We start from the raw sequence: 20,626 nt of genomic DNA on the forward strand, positions 1-20,626 counted from the left end.
ATACTGAGTGCTCAAAATTGTATTGTCTTTATTATAAAGGTTATTTTTTGTATTAGGTAATCCAAAATGTTGACTGTTTAATAAACCAGGTGAGCTGAATCGCTGCTCCCTCCCAGCATATAATCAAGAATTCCAGCATACCTGCAAATCCTCAGGGCCTTGAGTACTCTGAAGCTAACCAGTGTGTGTTGCCTCAATTCAGGGCAGAGAAATGGTTTTTCTTCTCTGTGCTGTGATTTTAAGTAATATCAATGTTTCATAAAACTTATTAGTGTAAGTCTAGGTGAAACGAAAATAAGATAGCACACTGGGAAATTAATTTTAAACAAATTCCATGTAAAATGCGAGGATTCATAATATTGTTTCTAAAGCAGTCTCATCTTAATATCATATATTTTGCTTTATGAAACTCCTAGTTTTAGATTAATCATTTTTTTATTTACTACTTCATATAATAATTGGCTTATCTGTGATATTAATATGCATGAATTTTTTTAGTTTGCTTCTTCAAGAAAGCATTCAGCCTGATGTTTATATGTTGATTTTAATATGCAATTGATGTGTTTATATACAGATTAAATTGGATTGCATTTATACTAAACAAGAAAACCAAAATGTAGAGAGGTGTTGAGACCTGAGTAAATCTCATTAAAGTATGAGAATCCATGATGGAATTTTAAGCTCATTCCCTTCTTACAGTATAGCAGTAGATCAAATTTTACCCTGTTTACTTTCATGATGCTCTACATATTTTTAGAACGATGAAGAGAATACCTCTGGGTTTCTCCCATAGCAGTGGTACTCAATGAGGGAAAGGGGAAGGATTTTGACCCCCAGAGGACATTGGGCAACATCTGGAGATATTTTGGGTTGTCACCACTGGTGAGGGGTCAGGGAGGGAGGAGTTACTGGCATCTAATTGGTAGGGGCCAGGATGCTATTAAACATCCTACGATGCACAGAACAGCCTCCAAAACAAAGAACTATCCCTCCCAAAATTTCAAAAGTTCTGAGATTGCGAACTCAACCCTTACTACACAAAAGTAAAATTGCTGTCTGTTTACAAGCAAATGATTTCTATATATTTATATATATTTACTCATTTATTCAACAGATATTCATTGAATTCCTATGGTGTGTCAGAGACTCTTCTAGGAAAAGTCTTCACAGAGTTTACATTGATAGACTGAGATAGATAGAAGATAGAGAGACAGACATACAGACCGATAATAGACATGATACAATTAAGTGGGTAAGTGCTATGAAGAAACATAAAGTAAGTTAAGAGATGAGGACTTTTGGAAACACCTTTCTGAAGTGATGACATTTGAAAGAGACCTAACTGAAGTGGAGAAGGGACTCATGCAAATACCTGGGGCCGCAAATGTAGGCAAATGCAGACTGAAGTGGAGATGTGCTTGGCATGATCAAGAAGGAGCAAGGAGGCCACTGCATTGCAGGGAAGTGAACAAGAGGAAGAAATGAAGAAAATTAGGGCAGAGATAGTGAGGGGTGGAATCAGGTAGGGCCATAACAGCCCTAATAGGACTTTGGATATTATTTTAAGTGTGATATCTTCATAGGGGTGTGTGTGTGTGTGTGTGTGTGTGTGTGTGTGTGTGTATACATATATATATATATATATACATTTTTTCTGGTTCCAAAAGTAATACATACTTATTGTTTTTAGAAATATTGTATTTCAGATATAATACTTGAAAATACACCAAAACACTAATATTCACAGTTTGATGTATATTCTTCCAAATTTTTTTCCATGAGTATACTAACACTGCCATATGTACTATCTGTTTATTTATTCATTCACTTTTTTACAAGTGAATATACATATACATATCCTTTTTGGCATCTTTCTTTTTTCCCACTTACTTCTGAAACCCAAATGGTCTTGCTTTGTTGTTTTCACTTTTTCAACAACTCACTGAAGAGGAGCAGAGAAGGGAGGAGGAAACATTTAAATAAGTTTTGTTTCCGTTCCTTACCTTTCCACATCCAGCAGAAAAGTAATCAAGAGAAAAAATAGACATGAAAATCAGACCAATGAACAGCACAACTACTGGGCTTTACGACGGCAGATTTCTCTATTTTTCAAGTGCCTGCTTCATTTCTGTACATTTCTCCATAGATATCTCATGCGTCTTTTGTTAGTTTTTTCCTATAGGTGTCACTGTCTTTCTTGAACACCTCACTTACCTGTTTACAACATTCCAAAGAGTCCCCAGGGGCTGCTGGGTAAATGGCAAGCCCCCTCGGTTGACACACCAAGTGCTGCTTCGTGAAGGATCTTCCATTTTCACACACATGTTATGTACTTTCAGACACCTTCCCTTTGGGGCCCTATCCTTTCTGTCAAGAACATCCTTTTTCTTTACTTTACCTCAGAGACAAACTTATCCTTCAGTACCAGCAAAAAATAACACCTCTTAGAAAAACCTTTAATGACCCTTTAATCAAGGTCTGTGGCAGGAGTAGGTCTTGAACTATTGTTCTGTGTTATTTCAGCCTCACTCCCTCCCCCACTGTTCTCACTGGCATTCCGAGGAACATTTTCTCCCAAACCAAAAACAGACTCAAAGAAGCCACAAGACTAATTTTGAGACAGAAAAATTTAGATGCATGTTTCCAGGGGGAGTTTTTGTCTCCCAATAAATAGGGCTCAGACTTGGATAGTAGGAAAGGGGGGCAGGGGGCAGACAAGTGGCTCAGACTGGGGAAGGAGTAAAGACCTTGGAATCCTGAAGCTGCAAGAGAGAATTCATTACCGATGGCATTTTGTCTCCAGGACCTCAGAGCAGAATATGAGACCTAGTGCCAACACGTCCCCATGTAGACAGTTCAATGCAATAATCCAAGGTACCTGTAAACCCTCTGAGCAAAGAGTTGGGGGATCTGGATATCTTGAGTAGGGAGAGCATCATCAAAGGACATCCTTGTCCCCTAAGCAAGAATTAATGGAAGAAAAACAGAAAGGTTCTTATGCAAGTTCTCAGCAGTGGGAGAAGAATCTCCAAAGAACCCAGGACAATGAGAGGGAAAAGAGTCAGCTTACATGTCTGCTAGGGCCAGACTGTGGAGGCATTTCACAGCATTATCAGGAACGTGGACACTTCCCTGCTCACCCAGCCTCAACTCCATCCCCATTCTCTGAACAAGAAGGTCAGAAACCCCTTTGGACTGTCTTGTATCTACAGAGTAAAGGAAGAAAGAAGATGACCATGTCCCTATTTAATGGATGTAGGCTTTCCTGAAGAGCATGTCTAAGGGAAGGATATTTCAATTTAAGTCACGTTCAGAAACTGGCTTCTTATATGGTGCAAAACATTCTAATTTCTGAACTAAACCTATGTTTATTAACAGAGCAACTGCAGAAATTTCTATTAAAATGAGTGATCAAAAAAAAAAATCATCTAGGGGCAGAGGAAAACCCCTCCCAGTTCAATAAAGTTTTAAGTGATAGTGGGAGATAAAATAAAATTGCTTTATGTTTACACCCCATTATTCCTAACTTGTTTAATGTTCTATTATATACATAAAGCCACTACTTAGCATAATGTCTTACACATGGTAAATTCTCAATAAATGTCCTTGAAAGAATGAAGACATCCTTGAAAATTACCATTTCAAGATAAAAGAGAAGGAAGAGAGAGAGAGAACAAGAGGACAAAATCCACATAGGTAATTCCTAGCCCACTTAAATTTAAACTGACATTAAAATTATCATTCCATTTATTCCTGAGCACTTGAAATTTTCTCCTCTGCACCCATTCCTGTTATTAAGTCAGTGAACAAATGAGGTTGATAAGAACCCAGAGTTCCAGGGAAGAAGGGGCTTAGGAAATGTATCTTCTCCTTGAAGAAGAGCAGTATGGTACTACCCCAGAATTCCAAAAGCTCAAGTTTTCAACTAGTTATTCTATCAAAACATAAGCCTCCATAAAATAAGGACTCTGTCTATACACATTTCCCCAAACGGCCAAACTATTTCTCGAAACACTTATTCAAATAGTATCTCTGCCTGCCAATGGGGATGTCCTCTCTTCACTTCTTTTTTTTTTCTTTCATGTTTACTAAGATATAATTGACATACAGCACTGTGTAAGTTTAGGGTATAGAGCATAATGACTGACTTAGAACCATGAAATGATGACGCAATAAGTTCAGTGAACACCCATCATCTCATATAGATGCAAGATTAAAGAAATAGAAAGAAAAATATTTTTCCTTATGATGAGAACTCGTGGATTTACTCTCTTTCATATATAACACACAGCAGTGTTAATTATCTTTATCATGTACATCCCTGGTACTTATTTATCTTACAACTGGAAGTTTGTACTTTTTGACTGCCTTCATCCAATTCCCCCTCCCCACACCCCTACTCCTGGTAACCACAAATCTGATCTCTTTTTCTATGAGTTTGTTTGTTTTTGAAGTATAACTGACCAACAACACTATGTTGGTTCCAGTTACACAACATAGCCATTGGATGCTGCTATACATTTCAAAATGATCTCCAAGATAAGTCCAGTAACAATATGTCACCATACAAGGATATTATATACTTACTGACTGTATTCCCCTCACCAGCTTCATTTCTTCTTGAGGGCAGTTAGGATGTGGTCTCTAAGAACTAGGAAATAAGGGACATGTCAGACGGAGATAATAATTGTCTGTGCAGAGAGATGTGGAAGCAAGGAGATATTGGAGACATGTTACCTGGTTTTGTTATGACCCTCTGGAGTCAGTCCCCACCAAGGGTCCTCCTGCCCAGTGTCACTCAGGACAACAGAACGAGACCGAGCTCAGTCCAGAAGCAAAGGAAAGCTTCGTTGTTTGATCGTTGAGGAATGCAGAGGCACGAGCTCACGCTCGAGAGCACACACCACCCCGCAGGCGGTGGGCCTGGCTGCTTTATAGGGTCTCGTCAGCGGGGCGGGGAGAAGGCGGAATTCTCGCGGGGCTGGGAGTGGCTCTGCTGCTCACGGGATCACAGTGCCGGGTGCAGCGTCTCTGCGCACGGCCCGCCGCCGCCGCCGCTGCCGCCGCCGCCATTTTGGATTGAGTGTCGAGTGCAGCGCTTGTGTACACGGCGCCTCAGCTGAGGTGTCGGCGCGGATGTTTTGCATCAGGAACTCTGGTCTGAAGGGCCGGGTGCGAGACCTCTGCACGTCGCAGCCTGTGAGCCAGTGAAACCAGATGAAGCACACAGGAAAAAAAAGGTTAGGCTTTTTTTTTTTTTTTTTAAATGGGAATTATTTATTTATTTTTGGCTGTGTTGGGTCTTCGTTTCTGTGCGAGGGCTTTCTCCAGTTGCGGCGAGCGGGGGCCACTCTTCATCGCGGTGCGCGGGCCTCTCACTGTCGCGGCCTCTCTTGTTGCGGAGCACAGGCTCCAGACGCGCAGGTTCAGTAGCTGTGGCTCACGGGCCTAGTTGCTCCGCGGCTTGTGGGATCTTCCCAGACCAGGGCTCGAACCCGTGTCCCCTGCATTGGCAGGCAGATTCTCAACCACTGCGCCACCAGGGAAGCCCTAGGCTTTATTTTATTACCCAGATTCTATTTTTATTTCCTGGGAATTGTTCATGGGCTTTGCCGGTGACAGTTTGGTTCAGCGGGAACATAGGTTCTGTGGAGCAGGAGGAGGAATAAATGTCAGGACGTGAGATCAAAATAGTAGAGCAAAACTATGCCAGGCATTTGGAAATCTGTTCTGCCAGAGGTCCCAACACTCATCCTGTAAGATGCTACCCTTTGGAAAAGGAGAGTTTTCTCCCAGCATTGTCCCCCTCTCTTCCTCACTTTTAATCAGGTTTTCGGGTCTGCATTCGATAGCTCGGGGCAGAACTCAAGATGTTCTCAAGGTTTTTTGGCTCTCTTTTCCCAAAATCCTGTAATTAACAAACGTAACTTTTAAAAGACAGAGAGAGGAGGTTTGCAGACAAACCCAAAGCATATTGAACAAAATATGTAGGAAAAGGCGTTTCCCCAGAATAGAAGGAGAATCCTTCCAGGCTGGAGAAGATGAATTTAAGCAAAAGAGAGAAGGAAGGTGGTCCATGGGCTCAAAAAGGTGGGAGGCCTGTACTTCACTTCTTGTAGCCCATTAAAGAGGCAGCAAGTTCCAGAATGCAAATGATCACACAGCAGGTCTAGGCAGATGGGGCCATAAGCATCTCCCCCAAAGTCCCGTCATCCCAAACGTGGCAGAGTGTTAGCAGGAAGCTGCTGGGTTTGTCAGGCAAATCGGGCAGTGGACATGCCTATGTGGTTTAAAGCCAGGAGATCAAGGGACCCACCTCTGATGCCTGGACACAGTGCAAGGTCCCCATACTGTGGCACAGATCAGGAAGGATCAGGACTCATGGCTGGAAGCAACAAAAGCTAATTCTGATTAATTTCAGCAGGAAAAAAAAAAAGTTTTAAAGTATTCTCTGTAGCTCACAGAATCTCCCAGAAGCTCTGAAGAACCAGAAGCTCTGGAGACTTTGCAGTCATAACAATGCCTAAAACTGAGCTGTGAGGCTGGTCCCATGGTGATGCCCCCTATGGCCAGCATTGGGCACAGACCCTGTAGTTTAAACAGTGCTGGACATTGGACACTGACGTCAGAACAACTTCTACCTCTGCCTGGACATGACCACTGCTATTGCTACAGCCTACTGCCAGAATGGATCCTGTGCAATCTCTGCTTTTCCTGTCACAAGATTCTCAACAGAATCTGGAACTTCCAAGAAGACTGGGAAAGCACCTTTCCATCATCAGAAGTGGGAGGTGAGCTCAGCTTTGTAAACATGAGGGCTCCTCAGACTTGAGGAGGGAATTCAGATGCTCAGCAACCAGAAACAAGGACAAATGTCCATGACAGAAAGGAATCTCCAGGAAGAACTTAGTTTAATTTTTCTGCCAACTCAGCAGAGTGGGAGCTCCCAGTTAACAATTAGGTTGAAATCTAGAGACTACAGTTCCATTGTGCATTTCACTTTGCAAACTAAAATTGATACTCACTCCACCATCGTAGTGTGAGATTTTCAAAAGCCCAGGTCGATGAGCTACAGGTTTTGTGTTGGTTACAACCAAACTGTCTAGTATAGCAGCAAGAGCCCAGACTCTCTCAATTTCTGGCTGGAGATTTTTTTGTTGTTTGCAGCATTAATTAAGCACCCTATGCATTAATTTTCTCTGTTGCAAAATGGAAATAATAACAGTAACTACCGCATAGTGTGATGGTCAGGTTTAATGAGCTATAATGGAGGATTCAATTACAGGCCCCAATTCTTTTTCATCCCTGTGTGTACACCCTTTGCCAGATCACTTTACAGTGTTTCTCGATAAAGAGGAAGAATCCCTTATACCTGGGTTGACCTTGTGACTTGCTTTGGCCGATAGAATGCGATGGAAATGATGGTGTGGCAGTTTGAGTCTAGGCCTCAAGAGTCTTGTGTATCCTGCTTGGCCTTCTGCCACTATCATGAGAACATGCCCAGGCCAGCCTGCCAGAGGATGCAAGATGTGGAGCAGAGACAAGTCATCCATCACCCAGTGGCCCCAGCTGACACCCACATATGTGAGCAATCCAGACAAAGGCAACTTAGCTGGCCACCCTCAAGAGTAACAAATGCTTATGTATATGTCGCTGAGCTTTTGCAGCAATACCTTAATGATACAGAATGGTTAAAAGAATGTTTAGCAAACAAAAAAACTAAGCACATAGTAAGAACTCTATAAATTTAACAAGCATATCAAAAAGAAGGCATCCTATCAATGTTAGCAGCTGTGTAATTTGACAGAGCAGGGGCTGATAGTCCATATAAAATTATCAACGAGATTTTTCAGCCAAGGGCACTATCCAAGGCATAGATATTCCTAATGTCACAGGTAGAAAATGTCGACCCTCTCCCTAAAACACAGATCTGAGTGAAGGTTAAAAAATAAAGAACTTGCAGACCCCAGCTATCTAGATTTGATGTCTACTAGAAGCGTATTTGGCCTTGCTGACTCAACACGTAAGTTACATGTGATAAAATAGACAATTGAAGCTCAAAATCCTATTTAAGCCCCAGATCAATTGTTTAACTCTTAGGACAGGTAGGCACCGCTATGTGATGGAAATGTTGTTTGGGAAAAAATGATTTTTAGTGGTGAAAACCAAGACAACCACATCTGTTTTTACTGGTTTAATGTCAAACCAACACTTCAAAAGGTAAATTCCAGATACATGTGAGTGGATTGTGGTGCAAGCAGATTGTTTTTATTCTCTATTATTGCATGTTTCATCTTACCCCAGTGTCTTCCCTTACAAACTTGTCATCTCCCCAAAAATCACTATAGGAATCACAAAATAGTTTTACTTTGCAAATCTACCGAGATTATCAAAAATCTGTTCCTTGTGCTTCATTGTACAATGAAGTCGAAAATTCAGTAAATAGAGCTCGGTGGGCCTACTTTTTTCTCCTGACTCCAGTGATTATCATAATTTGATTTTATAGTTTTCTGTCCTAAGCTACCAGCTAGGGAGTAATCTTTACTGAGTCATGAACTTTCCCATCATTAAATGTCTGCACCTATTTTCAACGTATCAGAAGTGTCCAATAACTACATTTTATCTGCCTTGAATAAAGTCGAGTTGGGACACAGGGGAGCATACATATAATAAAGTTTCCTTTATGCATTAGCAAAGTCCTTGTGGTTTGGAGTTCCAGCTTTGTCTGTGACTACTTTTTCAGGAGCATAAAGATCGTATAACACATCTTCCGTAGAGACCAGGACATATGTTTACAAGGACAGAAATCTGAGTAATTTCCCACCGGTCCAAAGAGAATATTAAACTCTTCTGTCATTCTGTAGTATATTATTTATGGTCCCTCTTTTGTTGGCTTTTTTTTTTTCATTTGTAAGTTCAACTCCATGTCCTGATAGAAGGTGATAAAATGCTCCATATGTTAAAAAATCTTATCACTAAATCAGGAACAATACTATAAATTTTGGCCTTTGAAATCAAACTGACTGGTGAGGATCATTTTGCTCCTGAAATATTACCGTAGTGATCAATTTGCTGTAAAACTAAGCAGTTTAGCTCAGCAGTCTATAGTTGGAAAGCAAGTTGTTCAAGAGGAAAGTTTATACCCAGCCCAAGGGATAAATTAAATTTTATGGGGAAAATATGCATTATTACGTGCTTATCTGTTTAACATATTATTCTTTTCCACATCAGTATAATAAATATTTTTAACCGTATATTTTATCTCACATACATATAGTGATGTGGTAATTTTATTCCTCCTGGATTGGCTCACACATGTTCAATTAATCACAGAATAGAGAAGAGCTTTCAAATCTTTTTTTAAAATTCTGATGCACTTAGCAAATGTACATTCCCAGTGAGATGGAGTTGCTTTGCCATAGGAGAATAGTTCAAATTCTATTTCCTTGAAGGGCGAGCATCGACTGATCTATTTTATCCTTTTTCCCAATTTAAAACCCCTTCTCCTTGCGTAGCAGCTCTCAGCCAAAAATGCTTTGGCCTTACTTGATTCCATTCATAAGGAGTGATTTCACTTTGAAGATTTTTGCCTCAGAGTACATGTTGGTTGTAAGAAATCAAAATTAGAGAATATGAATTCAGGGCCTGTGTGTATAGAAGTAGTAAATCATGAGAGCTAACATTAGTTGAGCCTCAGTACTTGTCAGGCTGACTTGCCTCATTCCATGTCATTCTCACAAAAATTCTATGGGGTAGGAATGTTGCTATGTCCATTTCAGAGATAAGGAAACTGGGCTTCAGGAGTCAGGCTAAGCAGTGCCTGTAGCAGAAGGCGAGAACCACTTAGGAAGCCATTGCTATAACCCCCAAGGGAGAAAATAGCAGCCTGAAACAAGATGGCAGCAATGGAGGTGAAGACAAATAGGTGAATTCAAGAAATATTTGGAAGATGGAATCAACAAGACGTGATGGTTTGGTGGCTGGTGCCATTCCCAGAGAAATGCATTTTCGAATGTTTGCCAGCAAGCTCTATCTATGCGTGTATGAGAATAACTTAATACAGAAAAACCCAGGAATGTTTCTACATTTTCTCTTCATCCCATCTATCTTGCATGTAAATGAGTATACAAGGAAATGTTACCTCAAACTTCAAAGGGTAGAAAAAAGGTTGAGTCTGAAGCTTATTCTAAAAGCATGAACAGTTCAATGCATCATGGTGACTCTCAGTGGGGAGGGGGTGATTCTCCATGGTGTCTCTACATGTCTTGTGACAGGTTTTGTCCCAGACTGTCTTCTCAAGGATGTTTGTTTGTATAGCATATAGCCTTGAAAAATAGAAATAGTGTCTTCCTCCAGGGCAGAAAGCAGATTTGTTTCCTGACCTAGAGAATAAAGGTAACGCCCCACTCTAAGGCAAAGGTTGAGCAGATATGCCAGTAGCCCCTTTATAATGATATTGGAAGTTTTTTAAACATGGGGGTCCTCAGCTATAGCATAAACCTGCTGCATGTGCAAAATCTACCTAGGCCACGCCACAGTGCTCACATGGGACTTGCAGGCAAGGGGAACAGATACAAATAGGAAGCTCATGCCTCCTGCTGTGCTATGGAGTAACAAAATCTTTTTTCTCTGACCCGAGTCTTATGTCTTCTGCCAGCATCCATGAAACTGTGGCCGGCTCACTTGTTAGCTGGAAAGCAAAGAAAAATCTTATACCCTCCACAGATCTTGACAGTGACATTGCCCATTATCTAGTGATTGTTTTAATTAATTTATTTTTAAAACTTACTAAATTAACCAGTATTCCTCCATCCTCTCCCAAGGACCTAGAACAGCCTATTAATTTACATTGCTCAGGTTCCACCCTTTTGGATTTCTGCTTCCTTTCTTCATTTTTCAGTTGGTAAAATTACATGGCACATCAGTATTATCACAACCCCAAAGTATGAATTATCACAATTACCTATACTTGTAAATGTCTTAACAACATTCTAAATAGACTGTTTCATATAAACAAACTAGCGTAAGCACTCCATCCATCCATCAATGTTTACTGAGAGCCTTCTATGTGCCAGACACCGCACATGTCATAGTGAAAAAGACAGACACGATCCCTGCCCTGGGAGAGCCTCAAGTCTAAATAGAAATGCAGATAATTGATCAAGCAATTACAATGAAAGGGATTAAGCATCATGTTGGAGAGATGGTAGCTGCCATCCAGGGGAGCTAACCTGTAAGCTGATATTTGACACCACTCATGCATAGCGGGGGGTCAGCCAGGAAAAGGTGAAGAGGCTTGTGGAAAAGTGATTCAGCTTTTGCAAACAGTTTATGCAAAGTCTGTAGGAAAGCAAGGACACAGTGCATTTATAAAGAATGGGACAAGGAAAGAGATGAGGGGAAAGGTAGGCAAGAAACAGACAAGGGAGCTTTGTAATCATGAATAAGGAATCAGGTCTTACCCTACAGGCAATGAGAACACAATACAAAAGGGTCTTAAGCAAGGAAATGACATCATCAGATTTACTTTTTTTTTTTTTTTTTGGCTACGTCGCGCAGCTTGTGGGATCTTAGTTGAACCCAGGCCATGGCAGTGAAAGTGCCTAGTCCTAACCACTAGACCACCAGGGAACTCCCCAGATTTACATTTTAGAAAGTAAAAATCACTCTGGCTACTGAATTGAGAACACATCGGAGGGAATGACTAGAGCAGGGATTCTCGGTACTGTTGACATTTTGGTCTGGAGAATTCTTTGTTGGGGAAGGGGGGCTGTGCATTGTAAGATTTTATCACCATCCCTGACCTGTACCCATTAGATATCAGTAGCATCCTCGTGATTATGACAAAAAAAAAAAATTCCCTGGGAAGCAAAATCACCCCAGTTGAAAACCACTAGGGGGAAGGAGACCAGGTTGGGAAGCCATAAGCAGGAGAGAGGAAGGCAGCCTGGACCGTAGGAATGGGGAAAGGAGATGGATTTAAGAGAAATGTAGACACACCCTTGAGATTTCCCATCATCTGTTTATACATCCCTGAGAAGGGTCTGCTGCAGTGACCCGCCCCTCCACTTGTGTAAGGAAGTGAATTTTACTACTTGCTTCTGCCTCTTATTCTAAGCAAAACTTGCTGTTGTGTGTGTCTGTCTCATCCCTGCTAAGTTGTATACTTTCATACATATGTATGCATAAGTTAAGTTTTTGCAAGCATAATTTAGACTTTTCAAAACAGTGACACAGTAACAAAGAAAAATTGAGACATGCATGCATTTGGAATATTGATTCCAGTTTCTCACATACTACCCCTGACATTTTCCATGCTGCTTTGTTTTTATGCGTTTGTTTTCTCTGCTTTCCCATGTCTTGCCCAACTTTAAAGGAATCTGCAGCTAACAGGCAATTAGGCCCGCCATTAACTGTAAAATGTAAACACTATTCCAGACCAACCCACCAGAAAAATCTGCTGGTTATTAAATAGGGTTTTCCTAGGCTAAGGGACAACTTAAATAACAATATTTTCATAAAGTTTACTTTGGTAGAAATGGAAATTATGTTTACAGGAAGTGAACTGTGTGCTAGGAGCTTTGCAAATATTACCTCAAATGTTAAATCTTCACAAGTACTATAAGGGAGCAATTATTTATCCCATTTTATATTTACAAAATCTGAGATGAGACTCAGAGAAGTAAAGGAACTTACCTAAGGCCACCCAACTAATAAGCTACAAAGCTAGAATAGAAAGGCAGTAGAGCAGGGCTGAGCAAACTTGTTCCATAAAGGTTTGTAAATATTTTTAGCTTTGCAAGCTATTCAGTCTCTGTCACAACTACTCAACTCTGCCCCTGTAGCTGGAAAGCATACGCAGGTGATATGTAAATGAATGGGCACGGCTGTGTGCCAATAAAACTTTATTTATAGACAGTGACATTTCAACTTCATATTTTCACATGTCAAAAAATGTAATTTTTCAGTATTATTTTCTGACTATTATAAAAGATAAAAATAATCATAGCCCATGGCCAGACAGAAAAGCAGTGAGCCAAATTTGGCCCACAGGCCAGAGTTCACCAAGCTGTTGGCAGAGTATGGGAAAGAACACAGACTCTAGAGGCTGGCTCCCTTGGTGTGAATTCCTGCTCTCCCACATCATCTTAAATATATAAACTCAATGAGTTACTTAACCAATATCTCTGTACATCAGTATCTCAGGTTGGGTTCCCCCAAAACAGACCCTGAGACACGTTTTGAGGGCAAGTAGTTTATTTGGGAGGTGATTCCCCGGAAGCACTGGTGGGGATGTAGGAAGCAAGACAGGGAAGGGAGGGAGCCCAATATGGAAAGTTACTGCTCATCAAGGAGCAGGTTACTGCTGGGGACAACTGGACACAATTCTGCCGGGCCCTCCAGGAGACAAACCTCAGTTCTGCCCTGCCTAGCAAGGAAGGGGGATGGGGGGATATTCATCCTCTGCCAGCTGTGGTGGAGGGCTGCTCTCAGGGGTAATGACAGGGCAGTACCTCTACACCCATGTAGATAGACCATTCGCTGGGGACCAGAGAAGGCCCTGGGGCAGAGTCACAGAATGCCTAGGGAATGGGGGGTGGGGCACTGAAAGGTCCCCTGCCACTCAGCTTCCTCATCTGCAAGTAGGCATAATAATAAGGCCTACCTCGTGGGTGTATTGAAAGATTAAATGAATAATATATAAAGTGCTTTAAGTCTGAGACTAGGAAATGTGGGTGAAGCACTTGCCTCAGGCACAGAATTTAAGGGGATGCCAAAAAACTCAGTAATCAAGATCAATCATATTTTGGGACTTCCCTGGAGGTCCAGTGGTTAAGACTCTGTGCTTGCACTTCTGGGGGCGCAGGTTCGATCCCTGGTCAGAGAATTAAGATCCTGCGTGCCACACGGCGTGGCCAAAAAAACAAAACCAAAAGAGTGTTAACTTTATTTTAAAAAAAAAAAAAAAAAAAAAGATCAATCATATTTTGATGCAACATTTTTTTAAAAAACCAAAGTTATTGGAAAAAGTCCATGATGAACAAAATATCAAAATGTTGCGTGTGCGGCCGAGCAACACGTGTCCCGGGAGCGCGGCGGCGGCGGCGCGGGGGCGGCGGGCGGCATGAGTGGGGCGGGGGGCGAGGGCCGGGCGCTGGCCACGCTGCTGCTGGCCGCGTCCGTGTTGAGCGCCACACTGCTGTCCCCCAGCGGCTCCCCGACGCCAGACTTAGGGAAAAAAAGGCGCATAGAGCTGAAGATGGACCAGGTTTTGCTGCTCATCCATAATGAACTGCCTGGGACAAACTTTACCGTCTACTGGAATTTCGATCGCTGTTATCATTGCCTGCTCCAGGTCCTGGTCGACATCTCCCAGAGCAGGAAACCCGGGGAGCCCAGCGTTGAGGCCATGGCTGTGAGCACCCAGCACGGATCCATCCTGCAGCTTAATGACACCACGGAGGAGAAGCAAGTCTGTAGGCTGGAATACAAATCTGGAGAATTTGGAAACTATTCTCTCTTGGTAAAGCACACCCATGATGGAGTCAATGGAATTGCGTGTGACCTGGTCGTTAATGAGAAGCCAGTTGACAGTAACCTTCCCGTGAGTATCGCGTTCCTTGTCGGCCTGGTGCTCATCATTGTGGTGTCCTTTCTAAGGTTCTTGCTGAGGGAAATTTATTAAAGAGAAACATTGACTGAAACCATTGAAGCACAGGGCATAACAACACACAGAGGAACTTCTAACGGCCACCGGATCCAACAGGTCCCGGCCCCCCACCCCAGGGTCCCCAACAAGGTGCCTCTGCTGCACCCCACCGGGAGGCCCTCCATCCCCCCCCCAGTCTCCCTTCCTCAGGGCCCCGCGGGTGGCCTCTCTCCAGGACGATGGGTGCCGGCAATGCCCACTCCCCCCGGGGCAGCCCCTCCCCCTCTGGCCCATATGCCCGGGGCCTGGCCCTGCCCTATGGCGGGCACAGGACAGTCCCACAGCAGGGCACGCGCCACCGAGCCGAGGACGTGGAGTCCCAAGGAACAACGGGGTGGCCCAGCAGAGCACAGGCCCCGGGGTCCTCCCGCAGACCTCCTGCAGCCCCGGTCCAGGTCTTCCTTCCCAAGGTCCCAGGTGGGCTCCCAGGTCCTGGGGTGGGCGCTGGCTGTGACCTCGTCCATCCCGTCCTCCCCACCGGCTCCTGGGACTGGGCTCAGGGTCTCCGCGCTGGGCCGGGGAGGGGGGAACTGCTCAGAGGAGAACACACACACATTTCCACAACAAGAAGCAGCGCTGGGCCTGAATCTACGCCCAGAAAGCACACGTTGAGCTCACGACACTGGCCCACAGAGACAAGAGCCTTGGCTGGCACGTGGCACACCACAGGGCTCCACGGGGGCACGATGGCTAGGGTGTGTGTGTTGGGGGGAGGGGAGCGGGGGCTGGGGGGGTTCCTTGACACCTGGGTCCCTCTGGGGCCTACAGGGACACATTTGGGCTTGCCAGCACAGGGAGCAGCCTGCCCCAGAGGGGGGACACTGAATAGGGGTCCCCTCTCGGGAGGGAGGCCCAGGCACCTTGAGTGGCCCCTAACGTCTCCCAGGCCAGTGTGGGTGGCAGCCATCTGCAGGTGCCCCTCACCTAGGCCGGGGCTGGCCACTCAGGGCTGCTCCCAGGTGGCAGGCTTTGGGGCTGGCCTTGGCATTGGCAGCTGGTGAGTTGTGGTTCTCCAGGCCAGTCCCAGGTCTCCAGTGGCCATGCACAAACCTAGGTAGAACAAAACACTCCTTCCTCCCGCCAACAAATTCTCTTGGACCCTGCCCGGACCCCCCTCCTCCTCCTGCCCCTCGTCCTCTTCTCCATGTCTCCCTCCTCCGTCTCCTCCCTCTCCTCCTCCTCCTCCTTTGGAACAAACACTTCCCTGCACCCCCCACTCATACCAAAGCCAGTTGTGGGGTACTGGGCCACCAGGTACTCAGCGCCCGGCCTGCCAAGCTGAGCCGACGCTCTCGCCTGGGATCGTCTCCTCACAGCGTTTGCTGTCCTTGTCCCTATTGCCCTTGCAGGCTGCAGGGGGAGGAGACTGCCCCCGGCCCTCACTTGCGCAGAGGCTCCAGGGGGCTGCCTTCCTGGGGCGGGGCTCCCCTTGAGCGGTGTAGATGATCCTGAAGACGGGCTGGACCCTGCGGTGTCACCTCCGGGGCACCTCCTCTCTGCCCCGCAGCTCTTCCTCGCCAGTGCCAGCGCTGGCTCCTTCCGGCAGGGGCGGCCCCGGGGGAGGCGCCTCTAGGCCCCGCGTGGCCTGGGGGCCCATCAGCATCATTAGCTCAGAGCCCACAGGGTGGGCGTCTGAGGGTGGCCGGAAGACAGGGCTGATGCCAGAGCCCCCGACTATACCTTTCTCGGCCTCTGCTGTGTTGGGGTCTCTGTCTGAGGCTCGGGGACCCCTCATGCTGGGTATGGTGGCTCCCCGCTTGTGTCGCCGGTGCTTCCCTGAGCTGACTTTGGCTTGGTTGGTGGAGTCCCTTCCAGCTGGTAGATGCCGAGGGGGCTGGGCCTGGGCCTGGCTGCCCTGCCCCTCTGCCCCAGTCAAGGCCCCCACTGTTCCTGCGGACTGCCCCTTCCCCTCGTTCAAATATCTGGGTTGCCTGCTAGGGGAAGGGGTGCCTGGATATCTTGAGCCTATGCTTCCTCAGGCTTGGGGTGGCTCATGGCCCCAGCCCCCATCTCGTTTCCCAACTCCTCTGCTGCAAGCTGAGGCTTCTGCTTTGCTGGGGGCTGGTTCTCGGCCCTAGGACACGCTGCCTGGCTGTGGCCTTCCTCCCCAGTCCCGCAGAGGCACGGCACCTGCCTGCGCTTCAGTGACAGGGTAGCCCCTTCCTGGACGGTCTCACCGCTGCTCCCACGAAACAGCCGTGCCTGCAGCATGACCAGAGGGGCTGGCTCACTGGTTTCTGCCAGTACCTGGGGGCCAGAGGCCCTGCGGCCCCTTCCCACTTGCCTCTGCTTCTCCCTGGCCACTGCCATGGTGGCCTCCCACTCCTCCTCATCTCGAATGAGCTTCAGTAACTCCAGGAAAGTGGGCGCACACCCTCGCTGCTCCAGGAGCTTGAGCTTGCCCTGGAGGGCGCTGCTCATGGAGGCCTGAGCCAGGACGTGTTTCAGGCGAATCTCATGTCTGCGCTTCTCACTGACAAGGGGCTGTGCTGCAGGGCATTCTGCAGCAGGGGCTGTAACCGTAACAAAAAATCAGAGACTTTCTCTCCGGACTTCTGGCATGTCTGGAGGAAGTTTAAATGTGAGGTTCTATAGTCCTCTTTATTCCTGAAGATCTGCTTCAGGATGTCCAGGCACTGCTCCACAGTCATGGAGTCACTGTTGGCCCAGAGCACCTGTATGAGGGACAGGGCGGGGCCCTCTAAGCTTTCCAGGAAACGCCGCTGCTTCTCTACCTCAGGCACCTGCCACATCTGCATCATCTCAGTCACCTGCTCTAGCCAGGCTTCAAAGTTCTCTTCGCCTGGGCCTGGGAATGTGCTTCCCGAAAACACCTTCAGTTTTGGGTACCACATGCTTTCTTTCAGAGGCTGCGGGACTGGTGGCTCGACTTGAGCCAAGCCTTTTGGCTCTGCGTCCTCAGGATAAGTGCTATGCCCCAGGGTATTGACCACATCTACCATTCTCCGGCCCTCCTCTTTCAGGAAGTAGTTCAGTCTGTTGGTAAATTCATCATCTGGGCTACGGAGCTTCACCACCACTTCCCAGGTACCTCCCTTTCCTGGGATCTGATTCGGCATCGTAGCATAATTGACCTCGTCAGCCAATTCGATGAAAGCTGCCTTAGAGTTGTCTTCCCTTCTGAACATTCTGCCCAGCACACTGTAGGCACACAGGGGCTGTAAGCCCGCCTTCAGGGTCTCTGTAATTTCCTCTTCACTACACTCCACAGGGATGCCCACGATCAGCACGGCCTTCCTGGGGTCCAGGTCCATCCCCTTGCACCAATCCTCCAACAGAGTCACAGCCATTGCTCCCACTACCTATGGACTGATCTAATACTAGGGGCAGTAATCAGCTCACAGCGTCTGACCAGGACTCAAGGAATTCTGAGTCAATGCCAAGTATGAAGGCAGAATCGTTCCGGGTTTCCACAGCCTCTGCTTGCCGTGGCCTCCTCCTCACGGTCCAAGGACTCCTCTGTGTGTACTGGAGGCGCCTGCTGGAGGCGCCTGCTGGAGACGCCTGCAGGCCGGGGCGCTGTGCACCACGCCACCGCGCGCCCGTTCCCACTGCTCGCGCGGCGCATTCTCCTGTAATTGATTTCTAATCTCGTAGTGTTGTGGTCAGAAAAGATGCTTGATATGATTTCAATTTTCTTAAATTTACTGAGGCTTGATTAGTGACCCAAGGTGATCTATCCTGGAGAATGTTCTATGTGCACTTAAGAAAGTGTAATCTGCTGTTTTTGGATGGAATGTCCTATAAATATCAATTAAATCTGAAAAAAAAATATCAAAATGTTACATAAAAGTAGGATCAGTAACAGCTCTGTGTGGATCCATACTGGATCCTGAGTCAAAACAAAAAAATATACATTACCATAAACATGATTTTATGTATTTTTAGTGGTTAATTTTTTTCAGAATTAGATTTTGAAAATGTTGACGATGGTTTTGCTTCCATTCAAGGAGAAAAGTGAAATTATCATCAATTCTGTTTGGGGTACCAATAAAATATTTAAACTTAAAATAATGTTATGCATTTTAATACACCTGCTTGTCAATTTTTCAGTATTTTTTTTTCAACTTCTTTAATGTTCTGGAAAAAAACTAACAATTAACAAACTACATATGAGCATCATATGGGAAATGCAAATTTTCCTTTTTTGCCTTAGGTTTCAATATGGCTCCACACAGCACTGTCTTTATTTAAATTTTTGATGTTTTGTTCATTTTGGATTTTATGTTAATTTTGATTTTGTAAAATATTGCGCAAAATATGAGTTATCTTGATAACTGAATTTTCTGATGTGCCCTCCCCCCTAAATTTTGTAGCCACAGTGAGTGCCTCACTTTCCTTACCCTAGTCCTGGCCCTGGTTAGTATATACCTGGCAAATAAGTGCTTAATAAATATTACAGCTCATCTTCAAACCTGGTTTATGCAGCACTACTATCAGTGTTCTTTTTTACAGCCCCCATGCTGCTTCCTTGGTCTATCAGGATAACCACATATTCACATCATTATATCTTTTTTTCTATCATGGCATGTGGGAAAAAATGCAGCCTTTTATTGAATATTTCTGAAGCATATGTGTTGATAACTACTCACATAACCTGTTATGGAGGGGGGGAAAGTTAGTAAAGCCAAGGCAATTATGGCTGGATAATTTGAAGGACCCACTTTTTCTTGACAGCAAATTAATTGATGTTATAATGGGTATGTCACCCCGTCATCCATCAACATTTAGTGAGTTCTGACAATGTGCTAGGTTACACGTGAAACAGAACACACACACACACACGAAAATCCCCAACTTGTTCCTTGCCAAGTGTGATCCATTGATGATATGGTTTGTAATGTATATTTTTTTAAGTAAAAGGGAAATAATATTGCCTGTACTCCCTGTTTCATCTTAGCCTGCCTCTCACCCCCTCCCTCTCTGTGCCCTCCCACCGCCTCTTTCTTTCCCTCTTCCCTCCACCCTCCCACCCCAAATTTATCTTAGCACAATGGTTCTGGTTCGTTTTGAACACGAGTTGTAATCAACTTCTGAAGTGGAATAAAGAGAATTCTGATTTGTGGGAGGAAGTAAATTTGTCTGATAGATGCATTTTAATGACTTCTGCTTATTAATGACCCAGGCTTTCCAGAACCACATTTAAGAATTGAAGCCGTAATCGGCTCTGCTGATTTGGCCTCACAACATATCACTGTAGAAGCAATGAAAAGAATCAGCAGCAGCTGCCTAACCGACTAACCCCCTGTGCTCTCTTCTCTGGGCCTGTTAACAGAGAGATGCTGGGGTCTGGAGAAGTAAATAAACAATAGCTTTGTTGAAAGTGCTCCTGGAAGAAAAAAAAAAAAGCCTATGACTCAAAAGAAAAAAAAAAAAAATACACCAAGTAATTACAAAAGAAACTTCATTTCCAATTGCTGAATAAGACATTAAAGAATTGCAGGAAGCAAAACCCAGTACAAAAACAGCTATTTAATTTTTAGACTTGTGGTTAGAAATCAAAATGAAAGGATGCTCTGGAGTGGATGTATAACTTTGTCCATAATTCCACTTCCCCATTTTTTTTATTTGTCTATGTACATTTGTTTTGGGCAACACATTCCAGTATCAGATTGAGACCTACAATAGTGAAATTTCATCCTTAACCCCACATTTCCTTTATTCCAGCAGCTCTAGTTACAACCTAATGTTATTTTAACAGTTTTTCTTTAATTTAACGATATTTAATTTGCATTCGCTCAAGTGACATACAATAGATCATGCTATTACCATGATTTATATCAGATGAACTGGCATAAATTCAACATTATAAATTGCGCCTGTAAATGAAACTATTATTTTACAGGAATTACTGAGCAGAAAGGGTAAGGACCCTCCAGTCAACCTTAGTCAAAC

At 44.7% G+C, this 20,626-nt stretch overlaps 1 protein-coding gene and 1 pseudogene across 1 annotated transcript; one reads left to right on the forward strand and one right to left on the reverse strand.

The window, feature by feature from the left end:
• The first annotated feature begins 5,136 nt into the window (after positions 1-5,136).
• LOC137750313 (heparan-alpha-glucosaminide N-acetyltransferase pseudogene) lies at positions 5,137-14,744 on the forward strand (annotated as a pseudogene).
• Positions 14,745-16,675: 1,931 nt separating this feature from the next.
• On the reverse strand, positions 16,676-18,021 carry LOC137750314 (paraneoplastic antigen-like protein 5). The gene is given in 2 exon segments (XM_068524711.1): positions 16,676-17,164; positions 17,167-18,021. Coding segments are annotated over 2 exon segments (1,344 nt in total).
• Positions 18,022-20,626: the final 2,605 nt, after the last annotated feature.

Source organism: Eschrichtius robustus, chromosome 16, assembly GCF_028021215.1.
Source record: "Eschrichtius robustus isolate mEscRob2 chromosome 16, mEscRob2.pri, whole genome shotgun sequence".
NCBI classification, from domain to species: Eukaryota; Metazoa; Chordata; class Mammalia; order Artiodactyla; family Eschrichtiidae; genus Eschrichtius; species Eschrichtius robustus.